The 17,699-nt window shown below is 38.2% G+C and overlaps 1 protein-coding gene across 1 annotated transcript in view; it reads right to left on the minus strand.

The window, feature by feature from the left end:
- Positions 1 to 17,699, minus strand: part of ARHGAP15 (Rho GTPase activating protein 15) — a 449,292-nt gene that overhangs the window by 369,733 nt on the left and 61,860 nt on the right. The window contains exons 4-5 of the mRNA XM_070957014.1: positions 16,210 to 16,297; positions 3,977 to 4,063 (exon numbers count right to left, since the gene is read on the minus strand). Coding sequence (XP_070813115.1) covers positions 3,977 to 4,063; positions 16,210 to 16,297 — 175 coding nt within the window. The remainder of the gene's footprint in view (positions 1 to 3,976; positions 4,064 to 16,209; positions 16,298 to 17,699) is intronic.

Consider the following 17,699-nt stretch of genomic DNA (forward strand, 5'->3'; position numbering starts at 1 on the left):
CATGCAACTTTGAGGGCGACCATAATGCTGATGCGGCCCTCAATGAAATTGAGTTTGACACCCATGCATTAGACTCATAAATAGTTGGCCACCCCTTGGACCCAGCTCATGCTATGTATAAATGGTATCTACATACCTTTGATCTTCAGATAAAGGAATATAGAAAAAGTCATAGATAAGTGGTTTTCTGGATTTAAAAGAATAATCATATTCCTGCTTGTTATGCCAATGCCAAGCACACTGTTGACTCTGAATAAATTCTTAGTATAAAATAATTTGCACATATAACATCATTAGTAGAGTTGGATATTCTTCATGATGCTAAAATGAAATACATCGAGCAGTCCCCCCCCCCCCCACCATTATTATTGCAATGTTAAATTCAACAAATGGTGATTAAGTTTCATGTTAAGAGAAAGATAAAAATCAGGGAAATAAATCAGGTCTTTCTGAAACAGTTGTGCTACGAATATGAAACATTGAGCCTTGGAATGGTTTTTAAAAACTAATCGAGTTATTAATGCTTTGGTAACCATATTAGCCTGGATTGCAAAGCGTACCATCTTGCGAGACCATCTTCTGCGACAATTTCTACAGTATGAAGACTGCCTTTCCAAATGCATTGGAGTCGAGGAAGGAGAGGAACAAAAGGGCAACGGAGATATGATTCCAGTGCCAGACTGACAACACACCACCCCTTCACGTGGTTTTATTTAGTTATTATACAACCATCTCTCTGTAAATGACACTTAGGATTATTTAAGATTATGTTGTAATCCTTTTAATCCTCTGTGCCTTAAATTGCAGGCTCAACACCAAAGAGCAAACTAGCACTTAGCAGAAATGTTTAAAGCATATGATTTGAACATAAATCTCCTTTTATTCACTATTCCTCTGATGGAGACCTAAATACAAGATGTTGGATTGCATGCTGTGGGAGCCAAACTGCTCTCTAGTTGCAAAACTCCACCACACACTCACACTGTGTCCTGTGAAACTATTCCCAGTTTCTCTTTAGTCCACAAAAATAAGCAGTCACAAGGCAAAATTCAAAAATGCTACAAAATACAGAACACTTTAATAGTAAAAGACAAAAGAAAGAATGTTTCTGTGGCTAACTATTATATTAAGAATTACAACTTCAAATTACAAATAAACATTCATAAGAAACTAAAGATTGGTTGCCGATTCACAAAATGATACTAAAAATACATCAAATGAAGACAAAACCAACCTACAATTTATGACTTGGAATGGTTATAAAAAGGCATTTGTTTTTGTTTTTTTCCACATAGTTTGATAAAGGCATGTTTGGCTGGCGCAATCATCCAGAATTTTATAAAAGAAGGTTTGAGGAAATGGAAAACCATTTTTAACATTCAATGACAAAGAAATTGGGAATATAAACATCAGGAGCAGGATTTTTCAAGGCGATTGATTGCCTCCAACTCGATGATACCCCTCCTATTGCAAATAAGTTCATGTGATGCCAACTGATATTTAGCACCAAAAAAATTGGAAGCTGTGTGTACACTATGTAAAACAGATAAATGAAGAAGGAAAAATGAACTAAATGATTACAGATAGTCCTCAACTTTCAACCTTTCAAAGTTGCAATGGCACTGAAAAAAAGTTACTTAAAACCAGTCCTCACACTAAATGTTGCTGCAACATCCCCACAGTCATGTGATCAAAATTCAGGCAACTTGGCAACTGGGATGGTTGCAACGTGCCAGGGTCATGCAATCACAACTTGCACCCTACCCAGCCAGTTTCTGACAAGCAAAGTCAATGGGAATGCTGGGTTTTCTTAACGACCACGTGATCCACTTAACAACTGCAGTGATTCAATAAACAATTGCTGCAAAAATGGCCATAAAATTGGACACGACTCACTTATCAACCACCTTGTGATCCTAAGTCAAGGACTACTTGTACAACAATGCAAGGAAAGAAAATGCTCATCCTAGTTTCTAAAAGGAAAAAAAAACCCACCCCTAACAGTAGAAGCAAAAACTAACCATAAGAATGAATTATTGGAAATTATTTAGATAACTGGAGAAAAACCCATTCATGTAAAATATATAAAAGAAAATAATGGTGCCAAAACCAGGAATTGGCAATTGTTACAGGCTGACCCCATCCAGAAGGATATTTTTTGCAGTTCAATAGGAGGCATTATATATATAAAAAAAACATTCAATGTAACAGCAGCAAATAAAGCCTTTATAAAAGTTTAATAAAATAAAATAAAACTATGGTTTATATAATTACTTGATGCACCAAAATGGTAGTATTTATAGACCCGTTAACTGCCAATCTCACTCAGATTAATTCTCCTACACGTGGCAATCTCCAGAGACAGTACAATCAAGGACAAAGAATTGAAAAAAGTTACAACACATAAAAACTGAACAATCCAAATGGAAAGATTATAGAAAAGATCTTGCAAAATCATCCTTGTAGTCATAGGAATACCAACTGTGGATTTGCAAAAATGTGAATATAATACAATATGAGCCATCTTGTTAGGCACATTACATCTTAGGATATTACTAGAATTTCTAAACACCAGTAATATGTGATATATTTTTGTTTGTTCTTTCTACTGTGTTGTTTCTTGATGAATAAAAGCATAACAACAATATAACAACAACAATAGGACCAAGTGTCTGAAAAAGTTGCAAAAATAAGATCAAACTTTTGTAGGATTTCAAAATTCAAATTGATAGGTACTTAGGGTAAAAAATACACCAGTCATTACCATTATAGAAAAGAAGATGATGTGGTGTATTGTTTTGGCAATATCTGGAGACAACTGAATTGATGGAAAACAATTGGAGAAAATAACAAGATATGATTCATAGATTGGAATTGGAAGATAATAGAGGGGGAAATAACTGTCATATCAATTGTAAGTGGACCTCTTGGTATGATACGGCTTTTATTCATGGCCATGGAGGGGAGATGCATGTTGCTACAAAAACATGACAACATTCACAGATGGTCATAGCATTTTTGTGGAAGTGACCATTTGTCTTCCACAGGGCACAAGAATTTACTTCTAAGGTTCTGTGGAAAACTTTCAGAAGTCTACAAGCTTGACCTGTGCCATTCAAATTATTTTATTTATTCATTGAATTTATTTGCCCCCTATCTCCTAACGAAATAACTCAAGCTAGCCACATGAACCTTATAGAATCTATTCTCCTTAAGAAGGATTCCATGACACCACATTCTATTGATTTTCTCCTATCATGAAATCAGCACAGACATCTGAGGTTGTAACCCTATTCCAATGAGATTTCTGAGTTATCAAGGATTGTGCTATAAGGCTGTAATCCACATAATTGTTACTTGGAAGTTACTTCCACCATAATTAACCTGTTAAATATTATCAGAAAATAACTTGGTTAAATTCTTTGTAATCATTGAAATCATTTGCCTTTGAAGAAAAGGCAGTGCTCTTTGAATTAACTTTGAAAAAATGTAGCTATTTTTTCTTCCCCATCACTTTGCCCCCTAGCCTGTCATTAAAGCCCTGAGAAATCACAAAAATAAACAGTCAAATTCCATTCAGTTGGGAGTACAACTTGTGTAAGCAGCATGTGAAAGTTCTGTTTACAGAAGTTCATTAGGTCAAGGATCCCAGTTTTTAAACCCAAAACAAATTACCTCCCAACTTTTATAAACAAATTGCATGTAGCACATTAATCAGCAAATCAACAGGTTCTCAAGGGTTTGGGGTTAATTCAATCATCAAGACACTTTAGCCAAGGGAGAGGAAAAAAAATACTGAATAAAATATTATGCTTTCCAATTGCTTTAACAGAGAAAATGCAAACATTGCCTCGGTGTACTATAGTCATTAAACAGCTGCCCCTGGGAAGAAATCCTGATTGTGAACAACAACAAAATAAAACAGGAGACCGTTGACTGACAAAGAACAAGGGGATAAAAATAAATCATGTCCTACCTGGAAGACATTCTTTTTGCTAGATTTTTCCTTGGTCCACTCAATCTGAGCTCCACACAAGTCCAGCCATTCGGGTTTGGGCCCTTTCTATCAATAAAGAATGTTGAGAATGAATTGACTGTTGCTTCCAAAGACCTTGGTGAATTAATTGATCAAATTCATCTGGGCCACCTGTTCTCCATATTGGATGTCCCTCTTCAAATTTTCACAGAAATTCCTATGAACCGATTCTTAATATACGTTGCCCAACTCATAGGTTGCTTATACAAAGTCGTCCAAAATATTGGTTAGTAGCTCCTAGCAAACGGCAACATCTACATTAGCTTTATTGTGACCAACCCCCCATAAATAATGTAGTTTTATATTAGAAAAAAAACCCCATAAACTTAACTTTGTTTTATAAAAACGCAAGCAAACACAGTTCAGGTTAAACTTTGCAAGTGTTTGGCTAAGCCTATTTTTCTGTTCTGAATGCCTCTTTCTCTGTCAATGTTTGTACAACTGAAAGTCTTGCTTGTGGAGGGAAAAAAGTATCTACCATGTCATGATCATGTGCTAAACTTGTTGTAATTCAGCCAAAGCCTAAAGCCTCTGAGTACAAGCAGTCATCTTAACTACAGGCTTCCTCCCAAAGGTACCTTCCCATAGCTCTTAACTCTGTGTTTCTCACCCTGCTGGAATTAATTGAGCCAGATGTAAGTAATAACATTTCCAAGTCCTACATACCTACCAATCAGGCTATTCCCTTTCAGAGTAAGCAGTATTAGGAACAGTACAAGGCAAAAGTAAGAAATAGTCAGCCAAAGAAATTAAAGGCAGGAAATAAGAGAAAAAAAGAAAGGAAATACAGTTAACTTTACTTTGCCCCAATACTATTCAGTATAATTCCCTATGGGTTTTTTTTTGAAAAACATTTGTCTTTCACTTCCAGTTTGTCTTAAACTTCTCATCCTTTTCTTCTTGAAGATTTTAAGAAGAACCCTCTTCAACCATAACTTCCTAACTCTTCCTCTTCCATTCAACTTTATTTTATTTTTTATTTTATTTTATTTATTTGTCGAGTACGTATTAGATAATATATATAAGTATAGGCATGAATTGAATACATAAAATAGATACAAATAGAGGAAACATTAGGACAGGGACGGTAGGCACGCTGGTGCTCTTATGCACGCCCCTTACTGATCTCTTAGGAATGGGGTGAGGTCAACAGTAGCCAGTCTAAGGTTAAAATTTGGGGGGTTTGGGGGATGAAACCACAGAGACAGGTAGTGCATTCCAGGCATTGACCACTCTGTTGCTGAAGTCATATTTTCTGCAATCAAGTTTGGAATGGTTCACTTTAAATTTGTAACTATTGTGTGCTCATGTATTGTTATGGTTGAAGATGAAGTAGTCATTGACAGGCAGGACATTGTAGCAGATGATTTTATGAGCTATACTTAGTTCATACCAAAGCCATAGGTCACTCACTCTCCCTATAGTTGCTTTGTCATTTGCATCTGACCCATTGCCATTTGATCCTACACACATCCCCAACCAACACTTCTAACTACCCAACAAGCATTCTTTAAACATTTATCCATTTATTTTATTTACCTAAAGCAACTGTGGGGATAACAGCTTTATCCTTACATCCTTCCACTTTCTCAATTACATGGATACCTAACATAGAATGTCTTTAACAAAACTCTTCTTTTAACAGGGGCCAGCACACTTGGGCTGAGGATAGCAGACTCAAAGGCTCAGCACTAGGATTCAGAAAAACATTCCCCAGGAAGGAGAACTTCTGAAAGTTCCCTTGGAAGAGGGAAAGGTGAGATTAGGCAAAATATCTCAGAATTCTCCTTAAAGTGTGATGTCCCAGGCTGGGCACAGAACTTGCCTGCAGGTTGTCCTTAAGTTACGACCACCATTGAGCCCAAAATTTACATTGTTAAGTGAGACAGTTGTTATGTGACTTTTGCTCCATTTGATGACCTTTCTTGCCACAGTTGTTAAGTGAATCACTGAAGTTGATAAGTTAGTAACCCCGTTGTTAAGTGAATCTGTTGTGGCCTGCCGGCAGCCAGTAAAGCTGGACAGTGAGGAGGTTGGGGAGGAACTTGGGCCAGTCCTGGGGGCTGGGGAAAGTTCAGACGAGGGCTCTGCATCAGAGGCAGAGAAGGAGTTAGACAGCAGCAAGGCAGAGGAAAAGATGGAGCCCGTTCCCAGTGTGTGCACGCGCAGAGCTGCCAGAAGACAAGTGTTGTGGTCTGCCAGCAGCCTGTGGAGCTGGCAGTGGAGTCGGACAGTGAGGAGACTGAGGAAGAACATGGGCCAGTCCTGGAGGCTGGGGAAGGCCCAGAGGAGGGCTCTGCGTTGGAGGCAGAGATGGGGCCAGGGCCATCTGGGAGTGATGTGTAGACTCTGGAGCCTCCAGAGACTGACAGCAGAGAGGCAGAGGAACAGGAGATGCCTCTTCCTAATGCACGCATGAGAAGAGCTGCCAGAAGGCAAGAGCAGCTAAAGCAAAAAGGACGACTCAGGAGTAGGGCCAAGAGATGATTGGCCCCTCCCATAAGGCTTAAAAGACCAGCAATGGCTCTTGGGCTCTTTGTCGGAAAACAACGTTGATAGATTTGCTTCTTGTCTTGCTGCATTTATTTCTTGTCAGCATCTTCTGTTTCTGAACTTTTGCCAAGAAAAGCCTTTGGCAGGTTGTCTAATTAGACCAAGGTTGGTGATAAGGCTGAAGAATTGTGTTATGAAGAATTTGTTTTGATTTAGTTTGGACTACGCTGAGATGAGTTAATTCTCAGCTGTTCTAATAAAGTCTGTTTGTTTCAAACTGTTTGCGTCTGATAATACCTACTTGGGCCTGGGTCACAACAACAAGAACAACTCAGAAAACAGGGTCGACTTGGGAGTAAAGCCACACCTTGGAGGTGATTGGCCCCTCCCATAGGAAGTAAAAGAGGAATGAACAGGGAGTGGGTTTTTGCAGGAAACAATTCGTTCGTTCTTGAGACTCTGTGCCAAGTTTTGCCTTGTACTGCGGTTGGAAACAAGTTACATGGCAGCTTGCCAAACAAAATAAGGTATGTTGAGAAATATTCCTTTGAAAAACTGTTTGGACAAACCTTGCTGACTGTGAATGAACGTAATTCACAGTCGTGTAAATAAAAGAGGTTTTTGCCAGGACCAATTCCTGCTTCCTGCTTGTTAAGGGAGCCTAGGTGAGAACATTGACCTTCCTTGTCAGAAGGTCACAAAAGGTGATCGTAAGACCCTGGGACACTGCAACCATCATAAATATGAGCCAGTTGCCAAACGTCCAAATTTTGATCATTTGACAATAGGGATACTGAAACGGTCATAAGTGTGAAAAACAGTCATAAGTTACTTTTTTCAGAACAGTCAAGTCTTCTAATCCAACCCCTATACCATTCCAGACAAATAAATGTCCAGACTTTTTTTAAAAAAACTTCCAGTGATGCAGCACCCACAACTCCAGAAGGCAAGCCATTCCACTGGTTAATTGTTCTCAGTGTTGGCTCTCTCTCTCTCTCACGCACACAGCTGGCTCTTATTCATTTGTAGCTTTTTTTAATTTGTAGCAACTATTATTCCAAGATTTTCACCTGGCTGCTTTTCTGCTCAAGGCAGGATTCAAACTCACAATCTCTTACTTTCTAGTCTTGTGCCTTAACCACCATATGAAACTGGCCCTCCCAGTTAGGGCAACAACTGTCTTTTCTCCCAGACATTGGGATAGCAAGAGGATTGCATAGATGAATGCACGAAGATGACAGAATAGCTGTTTTTTCTTGGAGGGCTCTGGGTTTGGGGCGGGGTATTGATGTGACCTTCCCAGAGTTCTGTTTTACAAGATAAGTGTCCATATAAATCTTTTAAATAACTAAATAAATGCCCTTACTTTGTATTTTCCAGTCAGGCCAATTATGTTCTATCAAAACCCTTGGAAGAACAGTTCTTGTAAACTGATAAAAGTGTCTATTACATTTAAGTCCTGTTCTTGTGAATAGGGATGTAAGAAAGCATTTTTTGTCCAGCAAATTAGTTTGCACAAGGACTAATAGCCTGAGTTATGCTACTATCTGCTGAAGTTTCTGGAGGCTAAAAACGCAGAGTGGGCCAGCGTTTCATGTCAAAATGGAAATTTGCTTAAAAAGATATGGTCTTCAGAGAACATTGCTAACAACTAAATGCAAACAATGCGTAGCAACCTAGTATTTTATAACAGAGAAAGGTCAGCCTGTGATAAAGTTAAGAATGCTCAGTTGAAAATGTTTCCTTCAAATCAGTATACAGGTAGTCCTCAACTTACGACCATAATTGAACTCAAAATTTCTGTTCTTAAGTGAGTTTTGCCCCATTTTACGATCTCTCTTGCCACAGTTGTTAAGTGAATCACTGCAGTTGTTAAATTAGTAACAATTTAGTTGTTACTAATTAGTTGTTAAGTGAATCTGGCTTCTCTATTTGACTTTGTTTAAGAGAAGGTTGCAAAAGGTGATCACATGACCCTGGGAATATGAACCAGTTGCCAATCATCCAATTTTTTATTTTATTTCTATCTTTTTTTATTTGTTTACAATACAAAATACAAAAAATATGAAAACAAACAGTAGGAAAAATAGAGGAGGGAAAGGGAAAGGGAACAGTGCAGAAAAGAAGGGAAAAAGAAAGAAAAGGCATTGACATCTGACACCCTAAAATAAGATAGTAACATCCAACCTCAACTTTTTACTTTTACATAGTAATATAAACTAGCTATTTCTATATCAACAAATCTATCTAATCGGTAAAACCCAAAATCAAAGTTTCATTTTTTTCCATGTTAAGCACAAAGTCCAGAAGCAGTTTCCAAGTAGAAACAAAAGTACTTAAGCATTCAAATTTTGATCATGTGACCATGGGGATGCTGCAATGGTCATAGATGTAGAAGAATGATCTTAAGTCACTTTTTCAGTGCTGTTGTCGCTTTGGACAGTCTCTAAATCAGGGGTGTCAAACTCAAGGCCCGGGGGCCAGATCCGGCCCATGGGGTGCTTAGATCTGGCCCATGGGGCCGCCCTTGGAAACAGCGAAGGACTGGCCTGCGGTGCCTCTGCCAGTGATTGGCCACCACAGGCACTCCAGACAAGACGATGAGCTGGCCATACCCACCCTGGCCACGCCCACTCCACCCCCCCCCGAGGTCAAACACAACCCTGATGCGGCCCTCAATGAAATTGAGTTTAGTACCCCTGCTCTAAATGAACTGTTGCAATTACCTGTAAAATAAAATGTTCCTGTTATCTACCTACCTACTTACCTACATCTTAGGCACTGACAGGCACACAATTTCTCCAATTATTATGGCCCATTTCCTAAAGGTTAGTGTGCTCCATGTACTTTGGATTAAACAGTGCTATTCAGTAGGACCTAGGAGGCGTAACTTTTCTGTGACTGCGCTTGCCCCGTGAGTCTTCTCCCAAACCCCGAGCCAGGAATAGGAGGAGCTCATTTCAAAATGGTTTTATTCATTAGGAATGCATGAGATGGAGATATATCTTTTAATTGATACTTCTGTTATCTTGTTGACGCTTTTAGTTGTTTGTTAACAACCCAGCCACATGGTGAGGAGTGGGTGGCCATTAATTAAATAATTAAATCAATTTATAACAGTCCCCAAAAAATTCTGTCCTGTTAACTAAAACCAGCATTGTATTCCTGTACCTACAAACGTTAAATGTTCCACCTGACAAAATACCTATTCTCAATAAAGCAAGAGTTACAGGAATGCAGTCTGAAAATAGAACTCTGCGTGGATTTAGTTTTGCTTCATACCTTGTATTTATACCATAGCCTTTAATCAAGAATTAATGAATTAATGTATTTGTAAGCAGAGTATATCCATCTTTATGGAAAATCACATCATTTTCTTGGTAAAATTGTTACGTTATTAAATTCATACTGCAACGAATGAACATTGACTTCATTACATTGTTGAGTTAATGGCTGGATTCTTTCATTCTCCAAAATAAACCATTCTTAAAAGTAAAATTGGTAAACAATTTTTTAATCAGATCAGAAGTCTATGTTTATTTCCTTTGTGCTATCAAAAAATTATGGCAGGATTGTGTTTGTTTGTTTTTTTTTTAAGAAAATTACATTAATCTGCATCAAAAGCAAATAAGCTTTTCTCCAGAGTTCCTTTGCTAGAAAACTGTTTTTCCCCCGCTATGCCTGTAACGGTTAAAAAAAAAATCTTATTACATTATTAACAGACATACTTCGACAATGGGAGAATTCACCCATTAATAAAACAATGTAATGAAACAGCTAGGCTAACCTCTATAGTGCAGAAATGTTTGGTCATTGTTTTATTTACTGTTGACTGAGTACGATGTACATTTATTTCTGTTCTGCTAAGGAAACTACAATAATGAAATAAAATCTTGTGTGTTTTTCTGTATATCCCTTTACTTCCCCAATCTAATAGCTTTTTTTTTTTTCTACAACAACGTAAATCACTCTTCCAAATTCTGCTTGATATAGCTGGAAGTAGCTGAGGCTAAACCATATATTGAAATTCCAATTCTGACATATTGAATATGGGACAGTTTTTATTGATAGATGCTACTATGCTGTTTCCCTGAAAATAAGACATCCCCTGATAATAAGCCCTCCCCAAAAATATTTAAACGTAGAGCTGGAAATCAAGTAAGACAGGAAGAGGAGCCCCATCTTGCACCATGCGCCCCAAAATAATAAAACCTCCCTGAAAATAAGGCCAAGCACTTATTTCGGGGTTCAAAAAAAATAAGACAGGGTCTTATTTTCAGGGAAACACGAGTATACTGAAGTGTATTGTTTCAATATTGCATTCACCTGTACAGGTAGTCCTCTTACAACCATTTCTTTAATGACCACATGAAATTACAATGGAACTGAAAAAGTGACATGACTATTTTTCACATGATTAAAACTTGGGCCCTTGACAACTGGCATGTATTTATGACGATAACAGTGTCCCTGGGTCATATTATTTTATTTTATTTTATTTTATTTTATTTTATTTTATTTTATTTTATTATTTTATTTTATTTTATTTTATTTTATTTTATTTTATTTTATTTTATTTTATTTTATATTTATTTATTTATTTATTTGTTTGTTTGTTTGTTTGTTTGTTTGTTTGTTTGTTTGTTTGTTTATATACCGCCCTTCTCCTGAAGGACTCGGGGCGGTTAACAGCCAACAGATAAAACACAGAAATACAAAACTTAAAAACAATATTAAAATCCAATTAAATTAATTTGGCCCATAATTAAAAACATCCCTGTATTAACACCCATAATTAAACAGTTTAAAGATTAAAACAATTTAAAAGAGTTAGGCCAGCCCAGTTTATTGGAATAAAAACATCTTTAGGGCACAACGAAAGGTGTGTAGATCCGGGATCCGCCGTATCTCCGGGGGAGCTCATTCCAGGGGGTAGGTGCCCCCACAGAGAAGGCTCTCCCCCTGGGGGCTGCCAGTCAGCATTGTTTGACCGACGGCACCCTGAGGAGCCCCTCTCTGTGGGAGAGTACTGGTCGGTGGAAGGCTATCGTTGGCAGAAGACGGTCTTGTAAATACCCGGGTCCTAAGCCATGGAGCGCTCTAAAGGTGGTAACCAATACCTTGAAGCGCATCCGGAAGACCACCGGGAGCCAGTGCAGCTCGCGCAGGAGAGGTGTTACATGGGACCGCCGAGACGCCCCCATAACCACCCACACGGCCGCATTCTGGACCAGTTGGAGCCTCCGGGTGCTCTTCAAGGGGAGCCCATGTAGAGAGCATTACAGTAGTCCAGGCGGGACATGACGAGAGCATGAGTGACCGTGCATAAGGCATCCCAATCCAGAAAGGGACGCAACTGGCGGATCAGGCAAACCTCATAAAAAGCCCCTGATAAAAGATATTATCAGCTTTTGCAGCCTTCTGACAAGCAAAGTCACTAGGGAAGCCAGATTCATTTAACAACAATGTTAGTAACTTAACAACTGCAATGATTCACTTAACAACTATGGCAAGAAAGGTCATAAAATGGAGCAAAATTCACTTAACAACTGCCTTGCAGAGCAATGGAAATTTTGGGATCAAATGTGATTTTCAGTTGAGGACTATCTCTATTAGATAAATCTAGGGAATAACAATTAATTCGCACTTCTGTCGAAACAAAATTGGGATTGTAATATTGGTGTATTCCTTCTCCATCAATATCTGAACATGATAGCTGGATATCATAAATAGAAGACAAGAAGTGAACTTATTTATATATTATGTTTTCATCAAAGGCAAATATATAAAATACAATACAATACAATACATCTCCACCCCAGGCCACCCCAACGATGCCCTTGAAGTGATGTCCCAGTGCCTGGAGGCTGTACGGATCTGGATGGGGAGGAACAGGCTCAGGCTCAACCCTTCCAAGACTGAGTGGCTGTGGTTCCCGGCATCCCGATATGGTCAGTTGACTCCATCACTGACCATTGGGGGCGAGTCTTTGGCCCCCACAGAGAGGGCTCGCAATCTGGGAGTCCTCCTGGATACGCAGCTGTCCTTGGAGGAACATCTGACAGCTGTAACCAGGGGGACCTTTTATCAGGTTCGCCTGATTCGCCAGTTGCGGCCCTTTCTTGATCGGGATTCCTTGTGCACAGTCACTCATGCCCTCGTAACCTCTCGCCTTGATTACTGCAATGCTCTCTACATGGGGCTCCCCTTGAGGAGCACCCGGAGGCTCCAACTGGTCCAGAACGCAGCAGCGCGGGTAGTGACGGGAGCAGCGTGGCGTTCCCATGTAACACCGCTCCTGCGTGAACTGCACTGGCTCCCGGTGGTCTTCCGGGTGCGCTTCAAGGTGTTGGTTATCACCTTTAAAGCGCTCCATGGCATAGGGCCTAGCTATCTTCGAGACCGTCTACTGCCACCGACGACCTCCCATCGACCTGTGCGCTCCCACAGAGAGGGCCTCCTCGGGGTGCCATCAGCCAAACAATGCAGGCTGGTGACCCCCAGGGGGAGGGCCTTCTCTGTGGGGGCACCTACCCTCTGGAATCAGTTGCCCCCTTAGATAAGGAGAATCCATGACCTCAGTGCCTTCCGCCGTGCCCTTAAAACTTTCTTTTTTCAACAAGCCGGGCTGGCTTAATTTCTTTTTAAGGGTTTTTTAATTGTTTTGTTTTGCTTATCGTTTTAATTAATGGGGCCAAATCTATATATATTTTTAAATGTGTTTTAATATTTGTATCTGATGTTTTTATCTGGCTGTTCACCGCCCTGAGTCCTCAGGGAGAAGGGCGGTATACAAATTCAAAAATAAATAAATAAATAAATAAATAAATAAATAAATAAATAAATAAATAAATAAATAAATAAATAAATAGTTTGTAAGTGTATCTGGTTAATCATTTTCAACTAAATGATCTGATTCTCTGATCCTTTTGTTTTTGCAAGATATACAGTATGTCTGAAAAGTAAGTCATTTTTATAAAATATTTTATTATGGATTTTCCAGTGCATATGTGGAAAATACCAAAGAGAGTTGATTTAAAATGAGTATAATACTGATTCTGGGGTAAGAATGACAGGTCATCCTCAAATTACAACCATTCATTTAATGACTGAAGTTACAAGGGTGTTGAAAAATATGATTTACAATCAGTGCCCATACTTACAACCATCATAGCAGTCCCATGGTCATACGATCAAAATTCAGGAGCTTGGAAACTGGCATGTATATATGACGGTTGCAATGTCCTGGGGTTATATTTGCAAACTTTCTAGCTGACTTCTGATAAGCAAAGTCAGTGGGGGAAGCCAGGGTCACTCAACAACCATGTGATTAATTTAATGATTGCAGCAAAAATATTGTAAAATTGGATACAACTCAATTAATAACCATCTTGCTTAATGATAGAGGTTCCAGTCCCAATTGTAAATGGGACTTGATCCCGCCCCACCCCCCTTGATCGTAAATCAAGGACTACCTGTATCTTATCTCTCAATTGGCTTTATGATATCACATAATGAGGTCAAATTTGCACTGGTACATCAGAGAAGTTGGAGGTGGGAAGAATGGAACCAATCAAACATATATTTTTTTTCAATTTATATACCGGCCTTCTCCCTGAGGACTCAGGGCGGTGCACAGCCAGAATTAAAAATATGAAATACAAATATTAAAAACAATTAAAATCTATATAAATTTGGCCCAAAATTTAAAAAAACCACAAACCAATTAAACATTTAAAAATTTTAAAAAATTTCTTCCTAAGCCAGCCCGGCTTGCTGGAAAAAGTGGGTTTTAAGGGCACGGCAGAAGGGACTGAGGTCTTGGATTCTCCTTATCTCTGGGGGCAGCTGATTCCAGAGGGTAGGTGCCCCCACAGAGAAGGCTCTCCCCCTGGGGGTCACCAGCCTACATTGTTTGGCTGATGGCACCCTGAGGAGGCCCTCTCTGTGGGAGCGCACGGGTCCCACAGAGAGGGCCTATAAATATTATTTATGTAACAAGGCCACAGTCTTTGTGGTCCTGAGAATAGTCCAAAGTGGCATTACAGAAATTCAGGAGCAAAATTGCTAATTTTTCTTGTTTGTTTTGATTTGCCAAAGTAAAGGCCAAATTAATGCATGCTTTTTGCTCCTTATTTCCTGAATGATTTTGAAACTTCCACAAATAAAATTGATGATTCAACCTTGCCTCCTCGAGAAAGAAAGAAAGAAAGAAAGAAAGAAAGAAAGAAAGAAAGAAAGAAAGAAAGAAAGAAGAGAGAGAGGGAGAGAAAGAGAGAAAGAAGGGAGAAAAAGAGAAAGAAAGAAAGAAAGAAAGAAAGAAAGAAAGAAAGAAAGAAAGAAAGAAAGAAAGAAAGAAAGAAAGGGCAAGGGAGCCCAAAAATAATTTGTGGATCCTTGAGCATCACATTCAAAACCATTTCCAATTAATCCATATTTTGTTACCAATTTTGTTTAAAATTATAACCATTTAACCTCTATTTCCTCATTTTATCTACTGTATAGTTGAATACGTTTCTGGATTGCTGTTCTTATTCACATTTTCATAAATTAAATAAACAGAAAAGTTAAAACAAACAAAAAGAAAGTGAATACCTACTCATTTTTAAAATAAACATTACATTAGAAGTGAAATTAAACCATATGATAGCTATAAAAGGATTAAAAAGGCGAAAAAGGTGAAAAAATAAAAGAAAAACCATTTAAAAACATTCTATTAGCTCCCTTCTCTTTCTTTCCCCCATATTTTTCTTTTTTTCTCTTCCCCCCCCCCTCATTTTTCCGCCTTCCAATTTTAGTTGCTAATAGCTAATTATACTCTTTAAAAAAAAAAAATTCTGGATTGTTCTTTTTGGAACCCAGAGAAAAAGACATTCATTCTAGCCTGGAAAGGAAACAGGCCACAGTTATTTCCACAATGTTTCTGCAAAGGCAGAAAGCAGCCTCTCCTTGAGGTACATTAAAAAAATGAAGCACCGTGAATTCTGCTTAGAGATGCATTAAGTCTATTAGATAGAATCATAAGGCACATTCAGAAAATGTTAGGCAGAAACAGAAAATGTCAAATTTATATGAAGATAAAAATCACTTTGCTAAGTTACACTGTTTTGCTCTTTGGTAACACCCTGTATTAAGGTGCAATTTATAACTACTTTATTATTATTTATGATATGCAAGCCACTTTATAGCAAGCTCAATAGCAACTTAAATTCATGTATTAAAGATGCAAACACAGGGTTTAATACAATTTACATCTTATAATATTCTTTGTAACAGATTCTCATCGCATCATCTGTTAAGCATTTATTACTAATGCATTTTATAACATACTTTATAATACATTATTTGAGGAAGTAGTTGCATTTAGAGATCATTTCATAAATAAGAATAAAGCATTTATAACTGGCACCTTAATTTAAAGCGTTACCTCCGCATTACGAGAGAGCCACTCACCATCCGTCTCACTTTGCAATTATTCTCAAAAAGCACCTCTTAATAAAAGATACGCTGAGTTCTATTTCCCTTCCTCTCTCATCTGATTAAAAGTTTATTGAGCCATTTTCTTACATCTGCTCTCAGAAGTCTGAGGCTTAGCAACTCTGCATTTTTTTCCCATCACGCCAAACTTTTTTTCAATAGCACTTCTGAAAAGATGAGACATGAGAAAGATTACTGTTTACCAGATTGGGCACAGCTGGCTGTTTGGATTCCTTATAGAATTCTATTTTCCGTCCAGTGAGAACAATCCAAGAAGAAGTCCAGTTTTTCCTTAAATGCAATATATAAAGAAATCTGTCAATTAAACTCATGATATTGTTGTAAGAATCATAACTGCTTTCATAGATTAGCATTCCACAGATTTATGACTCAAAGAAGTAGCAGACAAATATATTTATTAAATAAATTGAGGGCAAAAAATATACACGAGAGAAGCTGATAAGGATTAGGAGGAGAAGGAGAAGGAAGAAAAAGAGAAGGACAAGGAAGAGGAACCGAAGGAGAAGGAAGAAGAAGGGAAGGGTGCCAAGATTAATGCGTAAATCAATGCAGCAAAACATGAGGAATATTGCCTCCAATTTTGGTCTCCACAATAAAAAAATTATGTTGGGACTCTAAGAAGAGCACAGAGAAGAGCAACAAAAATGATTAGAAGACTGGAAGGAAAACATATGAAGAATGGGTGCTGGAATCGGGTATGTCTGGTTTAATGAGAAGAAGTGACATGATAGCAGTGTTCCAATATTTAAGGAGCTGTCGCAAAAAAGCAGAGGTCAACCTATTCTCCAAAGTACCTGAAGGCAGGACAAGAAGCAATGGATGGAAACTAATCAAGGAGAGAACCCAACCTGCAACTAAGGGGAAATTTCCTGACAGTGAGAACAATTAATCAGTGGAACGGCTTGCCTTCAGAAGTTGTCGGTACTCCATCACTGGAGGTTTTTAAAAATAGATTGAATAACTTTTTGTCTGAAATGGTATAGAGTTTCCTGCTAGAAGACCTCCGAGGTCTCTTCCAACTCTGTAATTCTGTTAGCTAATTGATCTGCTTCCTCCAAAGAGGACACAGTTAGTTTGTAAAGGGACATTGAACCATAGATGGCATGGCATTAAAGCCTAGCAAACGAAAATGCCATTATGCGTAAAACAATATTTGAAAGAACTGACTAGGAAAAAAGATTTTCTTCATATATTGTCCTTACCATAGAGGGGAGTTACAGTGCAGTGTTTTGGTAAATCACACATATTTGAACTCGAAAGAGATTTTCTCATATTGAATTGAGCCTGAGAAGCAACAATTACTTAAGTATTTTCTATGCTTTTTTCCAAGGAAGAAATAAATTTGACAATGACAAGAAGTGGGGTGGGGTACAGGTGAACAGAGCCTCCCATGCAGTTTAGTTTTAGCCAATATCTGCCAAATTTTCAAACGTGCCTCTATAGAGGAAGCAGAAAATTTGACATAGAATAGAATAGAATAGAATAGAATAGAATAGAATAGAATAGAATAGAATAGAATAGAATACAATACAATACAATACAATACAATACAATACAATACAATACAATACAATACAATACAATACAATACAATAGAACAGAATAACAGAGTTGGAAGGGACCTTGGAGGTCTTCTAGTCCAACCCCCTGCTTAGGCAGGAAACCCTACACT

The sequence above is a fragment of the Pituophis catenifer genome, unplaced genomic scaffold (assembly GCF_029215685.1).
Source record: "Pituophis catenifer annectens isolate HBS135680 unplaced genomic scaffold, rPitCat1.0.hap2 SCAF_1, whole genome shotgun sequence".
Taxonomy (NCBI): Eukaryota; Metazoa; Chordata; class Lepidosauria; order Squamata; family Colubridae; genus Pituophis; species Pituophis catenifer.